Source organism: Patiria miniata, unplaced genomic scaffold (assembly GCF_015706575.1).
Source record: "Patiria miniata isolate m_02_andy unplaced genomic scaffold, ASM1570657v1 HiC_scaffold_3, whole genome shotgun sequence".
In the NCBI taxonomy this organism is placed as follows: Eukaryota; Metazoa; Echinodermata; class Asteroidea; order Valvatida; family Asterinidae; genus Patiria; species Patiria miniata.
Genome location: NW_024037069.1, coordinates 44,115,279 through 44,133,053, shown reverse-complemented (window position 1 = coordinate 44,133,053; position 17,775 = coordinate 44,115,279). Strand labels below are relative to the sequence as shown.

Sequence of the window (17,775 nt, the reverse complement as noted above, 5' to 3'; positions counted from 1 at the left end):
ATCCCAAAGGACAATGGCTAATTTATGCCAAGATGTCATCACTAGTTATGATAACCATCAAGATTTTCCTGATGATAGCCAGAACAAAAACAAAAATTCCCTTGCTGCTAAAATATACCTGTACAGTCTACATGTACATTGTAAGATCCATTGGATCAGTAATTGGAGCCCTGTGGTCCAATGGTTACGATGTTCGACTCACGTGCTGTGGTACGTGGGTTCGAACCCTGACGGGGAACATGGTGCTTGTGTTATTTGGCAAGAACGTTTCTACCATTGCCTCTCTCCACCCAGGAGTATAATTGGGTACCTGTAAAGGTAGAGGTCAGAATGCGCCGATCTCGAGCTGCTGCAAAAAATGGACTGATGGGGTAATAATTGTGAAGCGCTTTGAGACCTTTGGTATAAAGCGCTTTGTAAGAACCACACTATTATTATGATATTCAACTAGAGTTACAGTGTAGTTAACTGAACTGTAACCAATAGTCATGTTACCGATAGTTCAAGATGAAGCAGTGTGGGCTCTGTGCGCTAACGAAAGAGGGCACCCTTTTACCTAGCAACAACGTCCCATGGGCGGGACATTTAGCTGGTTGACGCGCACCGTTCCTTGTGTGTGATGCACGTTACAACCAGGGGATTTGTACTATGTACACGCAGTGGTAGGGCCGCGTGTCGCAGCAAAATTGCATTCAGGCAATTCGCAAGATGGCGTCGGTCGGTCACCCCCAACTGTTCCTTCTTTGCCAGTGAGGGGGTACTTGTGAACGGAGCGGATAGCTCAAATTCCTTGCATTATGTATAGTCACTGCAGCTGGGTTGTTTTATAAATTTAGAGTCCAAAGTGTGACCTTCTTCCTGTCCCTGTTACCTTGGTACTTTGTGATTTACCATTCAAGTATCATTAAGCAAATGTACGTATCTCACTGAGATTTATTTCCCACACTGCTTTGCGGCCCGCCCACTAAAATATGTCCTCTTTTGTCAAGCGTAAAGTGTGAGTGAACGATATACAAGGCAATGAAGAAGACAGGGGGAGGCGTTAATACTTGTTGGGAGGGGGAATCATTTCTATTTCCTTGATTAATTTTACATGGATCCTCAATGCTGCCAAAAAGATATTAGATTAAACAAAAATTTGAAACAGCTTCATGTAATCAGAACTTCCACAGCCAGGGTATCAAGGACAAGGATTTCGGGGCAAAACTTTTGAAAAATTCCCCTCTACTCGGAAATTTAATTTGACCCCAAAGTAAAACCAATGGCCCATGGGGATTGAGCAGCAACACACTTACATGGATGATACTGCACAAGCAATTCTGCTGACTTGTTTTTTGACATCCTTTTGAAAAATGGTGATGAGCTAAGACAGTAATTAGTTTCTTCGTTCGTTCCTTAACGACGTCAAATTACCATGCAGACATCGGGGCTTCGGGCTATCACTGGAGATTAATTCAATAAGTTGGATGATTGATTATCGACAACGGGAGAATCGTTAAAACGACAAGTGCGCATGACGAAATATAAGTCAGTTTATGTCTCAACAAACCCTACTGGGAAATGTTAAAATCGTGACAAATCTAAAGTTTGGTTGTGGGAGAGGCCACAAAGGAGCCTCCTGTCCCCAAATGAAATCTTGCCCCAATTTTATGGCACTGCTCATTACAGAAACGTCTACCCCCAAAGAAGACCCGTCACTCTTCTGAATCTGACAAGTAATGTGTAAATATTAATTTGAACATGATGAAGTATGGGTTATGTTTCACTTATGCGAATAACGCAAACCTTGCCAATGATTTCCCATGGGATATGCATAAAAAGATCGCAAATGTTGGAAACCTTTGCTTGAGTGCGTACATTTATGTGACCACTCAATTAGAAAGCGTTGCCAACGTTTGATATCTTTTTGTGCATAACCAATGGGCAATCGTTGGCAACGTTTTCGATGTTCGCATAAGTGGAACGCACCTCGTGTACCTACATGTAGAATATACAGAGACCTGACCACATATCACACATGAATATTGAGACAGGGGATGCTTTTCAGATCTGATTGGTTGTTCTACAACTATTGCTTTCTCTGAAATTTAATTGGCCTCCATTGTAGTTCGGGTACGCTTACATCGTTTGGAATATGAAATAATCTTTTCATTGAATGAGGTTGACCCCTATGCCACAGGTCAATTGGCCAACCACATGCTGTCTGGTCTCAGACTCTAAATACGACATGTGAGATTTTCAGGTCATGTTCAGACTGACATGTTTCCAAGTACATGGACAAAACAGTTTGTAAAACACGTGTCCGAGTCAGAGTCCAACTAAATCAAAATTTTACAACAAACTCTTCTTTGGCTTGCAAATACAAATTTTCCAGTCTCAACTATTGCTCTTGGAGTGCCTTGGCCTCGTGGTCTGGAGCATTGAATTCGTGGTCTGCGGGTAATTCTGCAGGTTGTGGGTTCGAGTCCAGCCTGGGGTTATGGAGGGTGTGCCCTTGGGCAAGGCACTTTGTCACTCATTGCTTCTCTCCACCCAGGAGTAAATGTGAGGGCAGAGGTGGTTATTGTGGTCGATTTAAGCTGCTTTGCGCCAAAATGGCAGCATCGAGCTGTATACTCCCCAGGGAGCTGAGATGGTAGGGTACCGTACATGTATCTGAAATGTTTCATTGGCCCAATGAGCAGGGTAGGCCTAATAATGATGGAGCGCCTTGAGCACCGCTATTGGTGGATACGTGTGCTTTATTACTACTAGTATTACTACTACTTGTACATGATGACAAGACTGTTCCTATTACGCCCAAATCACTAACCCAATATTCAACATTTTGTACTTTTCAAGGTCACTAACAAAATTCTTTTTGGGGGATGAGGGATATGACTAAAAATCTCTCCATTTAGCCACGATACAAGGTCAACCATCAACTTCAGCTCAACCCTGAAAAAAATGCCAACGACCAACAGAGACATCATCTTTCCTGCTGGTAAAATCTCAACTGGGTGCGTTACAGACCGACTGCCAACCAAGTAAAAAAAAATTATGTCTCATATTTCAAGTGTTGAAAGGTATGAGCAGAGAGAAAAAAGTGGAGAGTAATTTCTTAAATAAACTGATCCGGTTTGATATCCTGTTGCAATGGAGTGAGCTTGTTCCCGCGAGGGTTCACTTGGCGTCCTTTCTGCTGCTTTCCTCCCCTTGTCTACGCTTGATTAACAATCCCATGAGTTGGCTACTTCTTCCTACTTTTGGAAACCGGACTCAGGAAACAAACCACCGTCTTCCCTTCTGCTGAAGTTAAGAAGACAGAACACGGACTGGCTCTCCACTGTGTCTCCAACTTTGCGGTTGACGGGCTCCTAGCCACAGAAAGACAAATTTGCGCTGTCATCAACAAAACAGCACTGTGCCTCATTCTTAGGCCAAAACAATCTACCGCACTTGCTGTGTTGAGGGCTGTTTCGCCTTTGAGACAATGATGAAATGTTCAGTTTGAGAGGCTGGAGGAAAATTCCGGATACAGAAATAGTAGGGACTGAAAAGCATATTACAGAAAGTTGCCATGGACGGGGCAGCAAAACCGACTTCAAATGCAAAGAATGCAACAGTTTAAATTCTCCCCTAAAAAACCTGCCAAAAGAACATTATGCTTTAAGGCACTGGTATCATGTCCAAGAGCAATCTCAGGCTTAACCCTAACCCCCTAGAGTGATTTACAAGGAACCTTCCTCACTCCGGCCAATTCCAATACCATATGGTAGCCTCGACACCCAAACTGTTGGACTCTGATTATGGTGGTACGCACCTAAACCCAGACTGGGACCTTAAGTGCAGGAAAATAAAACACGCAAAACAAGATCAGACCACCTTTCCTCACCCAAAATTCTCCAAAATTTTCATTGGGCAAAGACACGGTCTTCAGTTTTCACCAGCCAATGAAATCTAAATTCAATATTTAAAGGAAAATTTTTCATAGCATTTTGCGACTGAAAGTGATGCCAAGTGATTTCAATTTGAAGCTAAAGACTAGACCGGTGCATGCTGATGCCCAACTTTTTGCAAAGATTGACCCTTCAGTAGTCCGGTGGCATGACCATAGACAATTTATACAACTACGGTACATGTACATGCAGGTAACAGATGTTTCAATACAGAATTGAGATTCCCAAATTTTCGGACTAGGCTAACCCCATGAAAAACATAAAGCAGTGCAGTACTCACTCCAACAGATTCCAACAAACCCTGGTGTTGGAGTTTGACTGGATGGGGATTGTTAGGGTTAAAGCTGTTGCTTCAGAGTTCCTACATGTTTATGTATTTCGTGGGCTTCTGGCCCTGAAAATGGCCTGAACAACACAACACAGTGGAACAAACAATTGAACGACAACCTGCAAATATCAGGGGGGGGGGGGGGTTCAAAGCATTTTGTTTTAATTTCTAAATGTCAGAGGCTCTACAACCTCAAAAGTCAAAAGCTCTACAGCTTCAAAGATGAAGTACTGTAATGCACATCCTTGTTTGATTTTAGTACTTTGTACCCAATCTGAGAAGGCTAAAGAGTGCCATACACTAGTCTGCCGTACCATCACTAAAATGAAATTTCCACATCAATCATTATCCCAAAATGTGATCTTTTTTTCAGTCGAAGATACTTTCCTTTTTTTTTTCTCTTGCAGAAGGGGGAGGGGGGTTCTCTCCTGCGGAAGAGGAGGGGGTTCAGTTAGACCCCTTAACTTCCTGCCAAATTGCTGGCTCCATCAAGGACTATAGCCGACTTCACCACATCCTTCCCCGAGCGCTTGTGAACTCCTACAGAGTCTTAGGACAAGCAAACACCTCCAGATTACCGCAGAGGAAGTTTTGAATTTTCAAGACCGAGAGCAGAAAAGTGCAAGCGCCCCTAAACTGAGCTTCATATCCACTCTGTTTTCAAGGGAAGAAGAGTTAAGAAACCTTGAGTGTTGGACTTTCCCATATCATTTGCCTTGTGAATAAAAAAGGCAGTATGATTTGTATGATGGATCTGTGCATGAACAGTAGAGGGCGACAGGCGCTCTCATGACAGTTTGTGAAGGACATAGACAGATTTCCATGTAAATCATGTGGATAGCTCGGTGGCCATTCCGAGCTAAGAAAGTGTAGAGCTGGTTCCGGATCCTTCCATTCAAATGTTGGGAGGGAACCAGTCTCAACCACTCCCATCATAAAAAAACAACTAAAATAGAACCGTCTTAAAAGGAATACAATTACGTATCCTTTGCTGTTATTTTCAGAAATGGATGCATCTGGGGGTTAGTATTCTCAAATATTTTTACACTTGACTTGTTTGACGTTTTGGGTTCGTAGATGCTGGAAACCCCAAGAAAAACAATCGTGTTCTTGTAGTCTGGTTCCCTGACCCCACTTAAGATGGAACGGAGCAGTCTAGATGTCGGGGAATTGTACATGTTAGGGAACCAGTCTAGCTGGCTTGTACCCATTCACAGGTAACTAATCGATTGCAACAAAATGCGGACTAAACATGATAAAATGGGAGTAGTATATAAAAGAAGGGTACCACTTTCTTGAAATTTCAGCACACCAGGTGCCATGATTTTACAGGATGCTTTAGACTGTCATTCACAAATAATACAGTAAGGTATTTCGTGATAATTTGGTAGTTTTGTTTTGATGTTTGCAAATGTTGTATACACAAAACAGTTATTTTTTTCAACAGAAAATATATATGAAATACACTTAGTTCTAATTTTAATTTTGTTTTTCAATACAAAAGAATAAAAAAGTGTTATGTCAATTAAGTTAGATATCTTTCTTTACAAATCTATTGTTCTTGGAGTGGTAATGCTGACTCCACTTCTGACAGCCGATGGGCTATGCCGATTTTTTTTACATGGACATCAATGGGAACGTCTCCCTGATTTACGAGCATTGCTCACCAACCTGGGCAAAGCAAGATTGCACAGTGTCAGCACTCAGTCATTTTCTTAATTGAAAGGGTACTCCCGTAGGCAGTCCATAATCTTTGCTTCATGTTGCAAACTTTATAGTGGAATATCAGTTTGTGGAGCGCGCGGCTGAAATCGATTTAACGTGACTAAACACAGCTGTAATAAATCGTGGAGTTGAAATGCTGTGTCACTATTGGACATGTTTATCGCTGTAATCTGACACTGCAAGAAAGTGCAACCACACCATCTTGGTACTTTAAAAGCGGACTACAGACTCGGTGAATGAACAGTGCTTCGTGAATCGTGACTACACGTACATGTACTGTACATATGAGTAAATGTAAGTCTGTGGGTGGGAGGGGCACACTGTGAGCGCATGAGTAGTTATGGAGTACCGTTATTGTCCAACTTTAAATACATGTACTTCCTTACTATTGTTCTTTGTTTCTATTGAAATCTCAAACTCCATTGTAGCGTTTCACATGCGGGGGCACTGAGATTTCTGAAGACGGGCTGTCCCGATTCACAAAATTAGAAAATAACAAGCGCCAGGGATGGTGAATCTACATACCGTAAGCATAATGTGTATACTAATGGTTGGATTCCAGTTAAGAGACTTCTTCCTTTGACCTTTTGCAGACAATATTTTTTTCCCCATGAAAGAGAAACTCGTGCACATCAAAGATAAGTGATTTGCAATGCAGGGGAAATGAAATTTTACTTTGAACGAAACAAAACAAAAAAACACAGGTGGCAAAACTGACTAATGATTTTCGGGCATTAGTCAGAAGATGCAACCTGGTTTTACTGCGACAGCTCACATCAGTCAAACGATCGCGTAATAAGTCAGGAGAACGTTTGCGAGAGCGGCCTGATGACCTTGACTCACGTCATGTAGTGAAGATGTGCGGAGGAACTGACAATTACCACAATTACTGACATTTGTAGATTACCCATCGCAGAGATAACAACCCATCCATTACAGGATTCCAAGGAAAGATGCCTCAGTGTTTTCAAGACATGAAATGGGCATCTTCAAATGAGCCCTTTCCGTCTTAGTTTTCTTCTTACATTTCTGTCGCCACCCTAGGATGTGTGATTTGACGTGTATGACGCTGACGACTGATGCTTGCCTAGATCCATTCTGATGTGTAACATAGAGTGTTATGACCTTGAACCACTTACACAAAACAGAGAATGTTAAAAAGGGAATCAACCTTTTCCTTCCCATTTAAAGTGTTCAAGGCACTCTCCAAAAAAAATGTCAAACGTTCATTGACAATTAGATCTGCTCAAACTGTGAAATGATAGAGAAAAGGAACTGTTTCATACAAAAAATCCCGATTTGACTAAGAACCATACACTACTTGCTCTGTTAAGGCCAGTTCAAACTTGGTGCGAAAACAAACAGGAACGCAAATTTGTGACGTCATGGCAAGTATTCGTGCTGCAATCCACAAAAACTGAACACATTTTAACTTTTCACAGCGAAAGGTTTCTTGACGTCAAATTTGCTTCGTATGCATTTGCGTCAAGCATGAACCAGCCTTTACCCAACTACACTTGTACCGTATTTATCCAACTTGTGATGACACAGTTGGTGACTGAGCTACGACCGTCTGGAACATATCGGTCGCCGATTTTTTTTGCCACCTGAGTGTAACTGCCGCAATATTAAGACGATCAGCATCAGTCAGTGCTCAAATATTATCAATAGTCACAAGGGTAGAAATATTTCAACTTCTGCACCACGACGGAACGTTTTCCCTGACAAGCAGGAATCAATCGCAGTCGACCTGTATGAAGTTACAACGTCACGCATGCATCTGAATAATCTTATTTTATGTATAGCCAATCAGCATGCAGCAAAAAAAACCCAAATGAACAGACGTGGCCAGGGAAGATCGTTTGATTGATATGAACCCATGCACCGCCATTTTGAGGAAGTCACAAGATCATGTCTGGGCCGTGGAATCATCGTCGGGATGTGTGTGACATGAGCATGGTTGCGATTTTTTTTTCTTTTTGTGATGCCGCTTCTTCCACAACAATCATAAGATGGTTTCTCAGTTTTGTGACTTGCGCATTTGTGACTTGCGCATCACTTCCTGCTTGATGCCGATGGTCCTGTCGCGGCGCAAGCAAATTGCAGGGCTAGGCACAATTAAAAAATCAGATAAAATCAAAGGGGAAATACATGTAGTTGGGTGGGCGTTACAGTAGACTCCTGGGTTTGCGGACAGGCAGATCAGGCCTTAAATTCTTGGAAGTGCTTTTTTTTTTTAGAAGGGGCTGAGGATTCAAATTAGGAATGGCAGCACCTCCTCCTCAAATGCTGCTGGGTTCCGTGGATCGCGTGCAGGCCTCCCCACGCTCTTGGCTCCAGGGTGATTCCGCGGCTTGACAGGCCCGGAAAGTCCATCGGAAATGAGCTTTGGAACCAGTACGGGCTAAAAAATGATCCTGAACTGAGCCCCGAGCACGATTTACACCAAGAAGGGGGAGGGGAGGGAGGTTGTTTCGAGTTAGAGGCTGAAATCTAGGTGCCACCATCACTAATCCGAAAGTTGTGATAATGTGATAGGGTAAATTGCTTTAGCAGAGAGACCTTTTTCTGAACCCAGGGAAAGCCGTTCGGCATTTTAACTGACTCACGATTGTTCGTACTTTTTTTCTTCCTCTCTTTTTCTCTCTCTTAATAGGTAATGTGGCTGTGGTGTAATTAAACCATCCCCGCGACTTTCTAGGAGCTCTGGGAAGTTAATCCAGTCCGACTTTCAGCAGGTCTCAATCTATTAGTGCGACTTCCCCTCGGTAGGTTTGGCACGCAAATGTTTGTGTAGCATGCCAGGGTGCTGAAGCCTTCCCAGCATTCTGAGCGAGAGCAGTGGGGACTTGCAGAGCTGCTCACTTAATGAAGTTTAATTTCAGCCGAGGAATTTTTCTACATCATCTGAATCCAATTCAGGGCAGTTTCTTGTAAATTCCACAAAATTAATAAGGGAATAAATATGTGCTTGGCTGGTTTTCAACAAATCTGTTTAAAATCGGCTCAGGCCTGGATGCTGATAATGGCCCAAGCTGAAGCTGTTTAAGTTGAAATGGAAGTATGAGGAACCAATGTCATGGCTCTTGCTGCATATAGCTTTAAGCGAACAATGTGTGTTAAAAATGTCTGCTTTAAAAATAAAATAGTGTGATTAACCCTTACCCTACTAGACCCTCCAACGCATGCCATTATGTGCCTCAAGAAAATCTCCTATGTTTTTTTGCATGGCCCTCCAATATCTGCCATGTCATTTCAAGGGTAACTGGACAGGCACTCCAATACATGCCACAGAGAACAATGAGAGTCCTCTGATAACAAAGTGAGTGCCCCCAGCTGGTCAGTATCAGGCACCCTCCAGGGCCTCCAACTCCTGCCAATTGGAGCCTTCACTGCTACATCAAAGTATCCTCCAATAAACTGCAGCTGGAGGGCATTGGCATAACCAACTGACATGCAGTAAACTACCCTCAGAGAGTAAGGGTTAAAAAGTTGGTAAGGGATACGAGTCCTTATGTAAATTTATTGTCCAAAGCGTGACATTTTTTCCTGTCCCTGTTACCTTGGTACTCTGTAATTTGCCATTCAAGCATCATTAAGAATGACTTCAAATGATTTTTATTCGTTGGGTAGTTGGTTTGCTTTTTTATAATCACTCTTGGAGGACGACTGTATTAATGAGTGCATCATAATTATGAACTCATACCGGTAGATGTCAGATGTAACAGGTATAGGAAAAGAAGCGAACCCCTGATTTATAGAATGACCCATGGCTTACGCAGACGCAAAGATTCTGTCCTTATGGTCAAGGGAAGAATTTCACGACAAGCCCTGTAAGCACAGCATGGTGATACGTGTAACAAAGAATTCTACTGCCACCAAAGCAATACTGGGTCCAAACTGTATCCAAAAGTTTCCATAAACGTTGAAAATTGTTGTTCTGAAGTCAAAAATGATGGCGTTATGCTAAATTAAAAACAGACTGACTGAAATCAAAACACTAAGAGCATACATGTACAAATGGGAAAAAAATCTGGACTTACTAATTTTGAGCTCCATGGATTTTTCCAACCTGTCGACCCTCTCGCTGAGCTTGCCCAACATGGAGCGTAAGAAGCCAATCTCCTGGTCCTTCTGGACAATGGTTGCTTGGAGTTCTCGCATCTTCTCTGAGGAGGTCTGTAAGTAGTCTTTGATTCCCTCGTAACTACAGTCTTCTCGGTGGTCTGAGACTTCTTCCTGGGTGCCGACAAACGGGCAGCCAAACTTGTGGTGGTCACACTTGCACAGGTTACAATTCTGAAGATGAGCTTCCAGATTCTACAAGAGATGACATGTGAAGAACAAAATTTATTCGATGAATGATTTCTGATCCTTACCATTTTTGTACTGTACATGTGTTCAGGAGAGCTTCTCTCCTGCAAAGTAATATCGGTTTTGAAAGTTTAAAATATGTCTTATGCACTCTGCCATTATGAATCAGAACTAGTGCATGTGTTCAGATTGAACAAAATTTGAATGGGACAAACTCTGTCGTGCAAAAATCCATGTATTTCAAGATTTCAATAAGTAGCCATTAGAGGTTTGAGGCTAAGGACTAGTTAAAGAAGCATATTATGTGACACAACCGGATCTTTTTGAATGTAGTGTGAGTGATCACCAGTTGGTCAAATGCATACTGAATTGTGAAGGGCGTCTTGTTGCCATGGGGGGGGGTAGTCAGCTTCTTGGGAGATAATGCATGCTTTCTCAAGATGTACTACTCTTGAGAATTTGCAATAATCTGAATCCATACTTTGGCAAACCCTTTATTTCCACACACCTTCCCAACTTAAAATGTGTCCATGTTTAGATTGGAAACTATGTTTCATTTGAAGATGAAGTGATTCATTAGGAAATTGCATCGAATGTTGGTTTTGAATTGACACAATGACCACATTAACCAAGCCGATAAGTTCTCCATAGCGTGCTTTACTTTTTGTGATTATGACATACATGTACTTCACTAAAAGTTGAAATTCAGCTTCACCGAGTGACAAAAATGCATGTTGACGGATAGGAAACCACTGGATTCGATTACTTAAGATGAAGCCTTCCTTGAAAATGGATTTTCATGAAATGCCTGCTTCAGAGTGAAACTAACCACACTTAGAAGTCTTTCTTCAAGTTACATGTACATGAAATGTCATCTCCATCTTTCTGTCATCTTTGTTGGCAGAGTTGAGAGTTCCACTTATTTCACAAGACAAATATAATATCCACCAAGGAGCTTTCAATGACCACATTTATGACAATAACTTACCATTTTCAGGATCTTGGGGCAGTCTGGATTGTTTGGGCACTGGACTGGCGCGTAGCTACATTCCATCTCATGCTCCCTGCAACGTGCAATCAACCAATAGAAAAGAAAGAGCAGTGTCAGCATCATTTACATACATGAATATTCAGCAGACAGTTCTCCAGTTACTACAACTGCTTGTACGCTGTAAGCTTAACGGCACTTTGCTGGAAAACCTGCTGCAATCCTGGAACAGAAAAAGAAATTGTAAGGAGAGTAAGACCCCAAAAGCTCTTTTTTGGTCGGCCTCTTGTTGCGTTGAACTCCATTAGCAGGTCAGCCCTTGATAAGAAGAACATAAGTCATGTGACTGCACAATAACAAATGTTGTACAATTAGACACAATGATGGTTCACACATTAAAGTGAAGATAGTAGCTTTGAAAAGCTGTCACAAGAGTAGTGCAGGTGCAAGCTAACTTTTACTGTTTGAAGATCATCACAGTTCATGCTGCAATTTCGCACAAGCAATAAGTTGTAGATTTTCAGAATTTTGAATTCAGGCATTTTTGCATCTTCTCAATCACTAGCACAAAAAAGTCAACCTCCCTGAGATGCATGCATCTGTTACGGATAGCGAGACTGAGAAATCGCTACATCTTTGAGGGTAAACCTGAGACAAGTGAGAAGGAAACTAGTCCAACATAAAGCATAACTGACCATGTTCAGGAGAAATCTACAAATGCCAGCTTCTCAAATTGCTGTGGTACAGACTCATCAAAAAAACCTCGCCCACTGCATTAGATTCACAAGGCAATTTATCCCTGGTTAATTCTTAGGATTCTGTGACTCAATTCTCAAACAATTACATTGTCAAAATGTCATTAATACCTTCATTTTAGTGAGAGATCAGTGGGAATACCTCTAAGTAAATCACGTTAAAATCTGCTTACTTAGCTGTGTCCTGTTGCCACCCTGAATAAAGATGAGTCACAATCGTGAGGCGGGACTTGATTAACAAACCAATTAATTCCGTAATAAACACGCTGGTTTAATTGCCGAGGGTCAAAATTGGTAATCAAGTGTCCAAACGATGACTGCGTTCGTGGCCTCATGGACATCTTTCTCTTTTCAGGAGGCGACATTATCGAAACCCTGGCGTCACCCACAGGAACCAAACTTGTTAATCCCCTTCCAAGATCGTTTCTGCTGGACAGTTTTAATTCACTTGACAGAGTACGTGTCGTGGGTCTATCCGGTTAGAAACTATGAGTGTTGCCACGGAAATTGGTAGCCTTATTTTTTTTTAAAGAAAATCCACAAGTACAGTGGCCTCTTGGCCTCATAAAACAACGTCTAGATGATTTGGGGCAAGTCTGCAGATCGTGGATCCAAGTCCATGACGTGAACGTTCGTTCACGTCACATGGAGTCCACTTCAAGCTGGTGTAGTGGGAGGGGCACAATGCATGCGTGTGATGGTCCAGGTGCCTGTTGCGTGAAGTACGCACGACTTATTGTATTCTGAGTGTGCACAAATCAGTAGCGTTTCAGTATCAGCGTCAGGCTCTGCGGTTAATGCATTTGACTGTCCCCCCCCCCCCTCCCCCACTGGTTCCCCCCTTTGTGACCATTGAGCGGGTACATGCACCGTACTTAAAAACAGGCAGGTATGTGAAAAGCAATGTACGTACAATCATGAATTAAGCAGGATTTTTAATGACCTCCGTGACACGGGGGATCTCTCTCCACACTATTACAAGTAATTGAACTGAATCTCCTTAGTTCTATTGCTTCGAGTGACGTCTTTGAAGCATGACATCTTGACATCCAATCACGACTTGATAATAGAACTTCCTCCGCGCTCAGGCAATGTGTGGTCTATGACAACAATGTAACCCTATCGCTGGCACATTGGAGGTTTTTTTTTCTCATGATGGTGATGAGATGTCCCGTGGGGCCTGGGGCATCAATTTGAAGATGATCCTCCCTTGAATGTCTGCGTTATCTTCAAGTTACCGCAACTGTCATTGATGGATTTGTGGGGGCACTGAGTATGCAGGGAAGGGGGGATCGTCGCTAATTAACAATTTGGGTCTGCTGTAAACTGAACAGGATACTAGATGACAAAGAAGGAGGTTGGGTCCAATTGCCTGAAGGGAAGGATGCACAGACCAAAAGAATTCCAGACTCAAGCTTGAAACATCCAATTGACTAAGTAACTGTCCACCCTTTAGAACTTGTATTGCACACTCCTTGATAAAACCCTAAAATCCTAGCATCCTGGCACAAGTTTGGGGCAGTATAGAAAGTAACAGGCAGGGTGCTTTTGGGCAGTACAGGAACTAACGAGTCTATACTGCTTTCACGCTTAATGATGTTATGATTAAAAGCACTGAACACTCAGTGTCTTTTGAAAGCTTTTGACAAAAAAAGAACCCATTTCTCACTCATGTTGGACTCAAAGCCAATGACTAATGTTGCGAAGGGCCAGAAAATTGCCACAAAGTTTAGGAAATTTTTCAGTGTGTTGCATGTTTTGATAATTTTGGAATTAATAACATTATGGAGTAAATTTGCTGAATACTGCAATATTTGTCAGTGTGGTTTAGTGGATTTTTGGTGGATGAATGGACATTTGAAAGGTAAACTAAACGTGGTTTTCACGTGTGTACATGTACTACAGGTTCCTCCTACCCCAAAGGTAAAGATTAACAGTTTTGAAGAGAGTCACGTTTGAAATGCATAATTTGAACAAATTACAACCAGACTATGACTTCTAATAACGAGTAACACTTTTTCATCGCCACTATACTCCCAGTCAGACATTTGAGATATTTTTCTGAAACCGGAAACACTGAATACTACACAGACCACTATTTGCACGGAAAGAACAAACTTAGCAGGAAAGTGATCGCAATTGATTTGTCCGGAGTGACTGCATGGTTAATGCCAAAACACATCACAAATCTACAAACTATCAAATTTAATCCATCACGGACAAAATGACAGTGTCTTGAAGATCCATGTTGGTTATCAAACAAGACTAAACAGGACAGTATCGGGAGTCTTCCTGGCCATGCTGAATCCTTTCTCTGGATAGATCAAGTTTGGAAGTCATCAAATGGTTCGGTCAAGTCACATGCTACTTGGCTTGCATCCTTAAAGATGTGTAGTCTTAGTTCAAGAAGTTAATAGTGATGCAATCTTGGTTTATAACATTACTAGTGATGCAATTTTGGTTCAAGACATTACGAGTGATGCAGTCTTGGTTCAAGACATTACGAGTGATGCAATCTTGGTTCAAGAGATTACTAATGATACAATCTTGATTTTAGATTTAACCAAAACACTTTTCAGAACCTTAACCTTTCATCTAACCATAATCTGAACCATAACCATAACTATAAGCATTTTTTGTAGAATAGTTTATAGAAAAAAGTGGAACTATCAAAACAATCAGCTTTACAATTCCAGTTGTTTTGTTGAAAAAGTGTCCTTCAAGCCTACAGAAGCATCCGTGTAGCCACTTAAGTCCAAAATCGCTTACGCAAATGCACCTCCCCATTTCTCTTTTCGTCACAAATCATCACGCTACAGCTGCAAGCCCTATGGCCGCTAGGTGTAGATGAGGCAACGACTTAAACGATCAGCTCTCACTAACCTCAGGAGTTGACTGATTGGGTGTGGTTGGAATGTCATCACATCGTGGCCAAGAATGCTAAAAATTGACGCATTCTGACTCCTAACATGAAGTGCAGTGACCTCTTTCTATTTGTGGATGGTTTGTGACAATTGCACAAAAGAGGTATATGTGTTAATGAACTTGCCATTAATTCTAGGCAAATTTGGGGAAAGAAGGGAGTGGCCCTAAAAAGAATCAGCCAGAGTAAAAAGTACTGCATTGTATTACATTGTATTACATTGTATTCATTCCCTGATGAAACCATAAAACCATCGAGTGCTTGAGCAGTTTGTGGCGTTACAGGGAGTAACAGGCAGGGTGGTTTGGGGTGGTATAAGGGGGTTACAGGCAGGGTGGTTTGGGGTGGTATAAGGGGGTTACAGGCAGGGTGGTTTGGGGTGGTATAAGGGGTAACAGGCAGGGTGGTTTGGGGTGGTATAAGGGGGTAACAGGCAAAGTGGTTTGGGGTGGTATAAGGGGGTAACAGGCAGGGTAGTTTGGGGTGGTATAAGGGGGTAACAGGCAGGGTAGTTTGGGGTGGTATAAGGGGGTAACAGGCAAAGTGGTTTGGGGTGGTATAAGGGGGTAACAGGCAGGGTAGTTTGGGGTGGTATAAGGGGGTAACAGGTAGTGTGGTTCAGGGGTGGTAGGGGAACTCATGGGCTACAGAAGGGGCCAATGTTTTTGGACAGAATGGCAGAATCTTTCTCAAAGGCAAAATGGACTTTGAGAAGAATTCTGCTACAATTTTTGTTCTTGTTTTGTTCTCATTTTGTTGTTCTATTTTGTCATTTTTAGGACCTTATTTTTACAACTTTACATATAATATGTAAACCCCCCCCCCCCAAAAAAAAGCCTGTGCAATGTAATGTGCATGTATATGTACATTCTAGACTAATACAAGATGCAAGATCACTAACTGAGTTTTCAATATGAAGTACAGTAAGCTAATGACCTACAAATGTTTTACATATTCTTTCCGCTTTTGGTGATTAATCAATGGGAAACCATCAATTCACAAGTCCAAGATTGACCTCCAACGTTAATGCTCTCCCATCCTAAATCTCCACAGACCACAAAGCATCTTCAGGGACCAAGGTTTGGGGGCACCTGTCACTTTTCGCCATCTCCCTTCGTTTTTAGGTTGTTTTTTTAGATTTCTGTATTTTTACGGATCCCAATGAGGAGGAAAGATCACAACAACTGCTAGGAAAACCATTACCTGCAGTCCACCGTTGCGAGAACTCTAGTCACGTTTTCCAGTTGAGAAAATGTTTTTCATCGTATCAACAAAAACCGACCAATAGAATCGATTATAATTTAAGGTGCAAAGAGCACACGACCTCCATCCTTGAGAAACTCTGTCAACCCCTGACAGAGGGCTCTCAATCTCTGAAGTCCACCTCCTGCTTGGACAATCTTTTCCCCTCGGACGGTGGACTAGCCTCCTGACAGATTTCCTTGCTGGGGTTCAGGTACGGTTTGCACTCAGCACCGGCGATTAGCCACTTCCAGCCTCTTGGGGCCACACGCTGACAAGTAGAGGTCACTTTACTCTCTTCGGATGTCTTCTGTTTCCTTTGAGGTCCCAATTTCAAGGAGATGTACATGTACATGTACACGTACATGTACATGTACATGTACATCGCATAGTTAACCAAAATTGCATAGTTAACCAAAATAGCAGAAAACTACCCACAGACACTTGTTCATTGCATGATATGCTGTGTGGTAACCATAGAGCTATATTAAATTACTAGAGCGCTAATTCCTCATTCTTGCACGCGGAGATGCTTTGAAGCCGCTCTGGGTGCAGACATTTTGAATTTATGTGCATGTTTGTAGAACATAGTCAAAATAGATGGATTGAATTTTAAAAGTGTACTCTAAATGCAACACGCATGTAGAAGATACGCAAACAACTTACATGTAAGTGCGTCATGACAGTTCAAAACGTCACAGCGAAAAGCATCTGCAGCGGAGGGTTGCGCTGATGGCTGTTTGCGTAGAGCAAAATGAAATGCTCATTTTGATGATCGTGCTTTTCAGTTTTTGGTGTATCGGCTTTGATGACGCACCAGTATGGAATACAAATGCAGATGGGCAAATAGCCTCACAAAAGCCGTACAAAATTTCAAGTTTTTCTATAGGTTTGTGCACAAACATGGATGCGCCAATCAGGCATTACTTTGTACATCCAGTTAGCACTCTAGTAATTTAATATAGCTCTATGGTGGAAACCTGGTTGCATTAAAGCTTTAAAGTCCAGGCCTTTCAAGGATTTTTTAAAAAGTAGGCAGGTCTCCTTGACCCCTCTCCCTCCCCCCCCCCCCCCCCCCCCCCCCAGGATCCAGGTGCATAGATAATCAGAACAGCCACTAATAACTTCCACCAATCGGCCGCGACGTTGACGGCTGGAGGTCGGCTAAATCCCGAGTTGAGGATGTCTTAATGTGTTTGTTGACTCCTAGGATTACATGTCCATATCCTGTATTAATTGATGTGGAATAATTGTTTAATGCACAAAGACAGTGAGACAATAGCACAGCTTGCTATGCCTACACCACAGAATTATATTTAAAAAAATAGAGAGCGCACTCGCTGTACGCGGACCTGCCGAAACGGATGCGCGGCAGCCGGACATTTCTTGCATTCTTTCTAAGCATAGCTCTTGGTACGTACAGGCTGAAGGTTGGCACACGATCTGGGTGTTTCACAATCGTGCCGTGTTCTAATTATAACTCTCTGCTTTTTTTTGCCAATTAAAGGGAATATACATCAATTGCTTTTGCTGTAATTTTCAGAAATGGATGGAATTGGGGG

At 42.2% G+C, this 17,775-nt stretch overlaps 1 protein-coding gene across 3 annotated transcripts in view; it reads right to left on the bottom strand.

The window, feature by feature from the left end:
- Positions 1-17,775, bottom strand: part of LOC119737097 (E3 ubiquitin-protein ligase TRAF7-like) — a 103,788-nt gene that overhangs the window by 42,184 nt on the left and 43,829 nt on the right. For all 3 annotated transcript variants that reach the window (XM_038211190.1, XM_038211188.1, XM_038211189.1), the window contains 2 exons: positions 11,294-11,369; positions 10,035-10,311 (listed from right to left, as the gene is read on the bottom strand). In XM_038211190.1, coding sequence (XP_038067118.1) covers positions 10,035-10,311; positions 11,294-11,369 — 353 coding nt within the window. The remainder of the gene's footprint in view (positions 1-10,034; positions 10,312-11,293; positions 11,370-17,775) is intronic.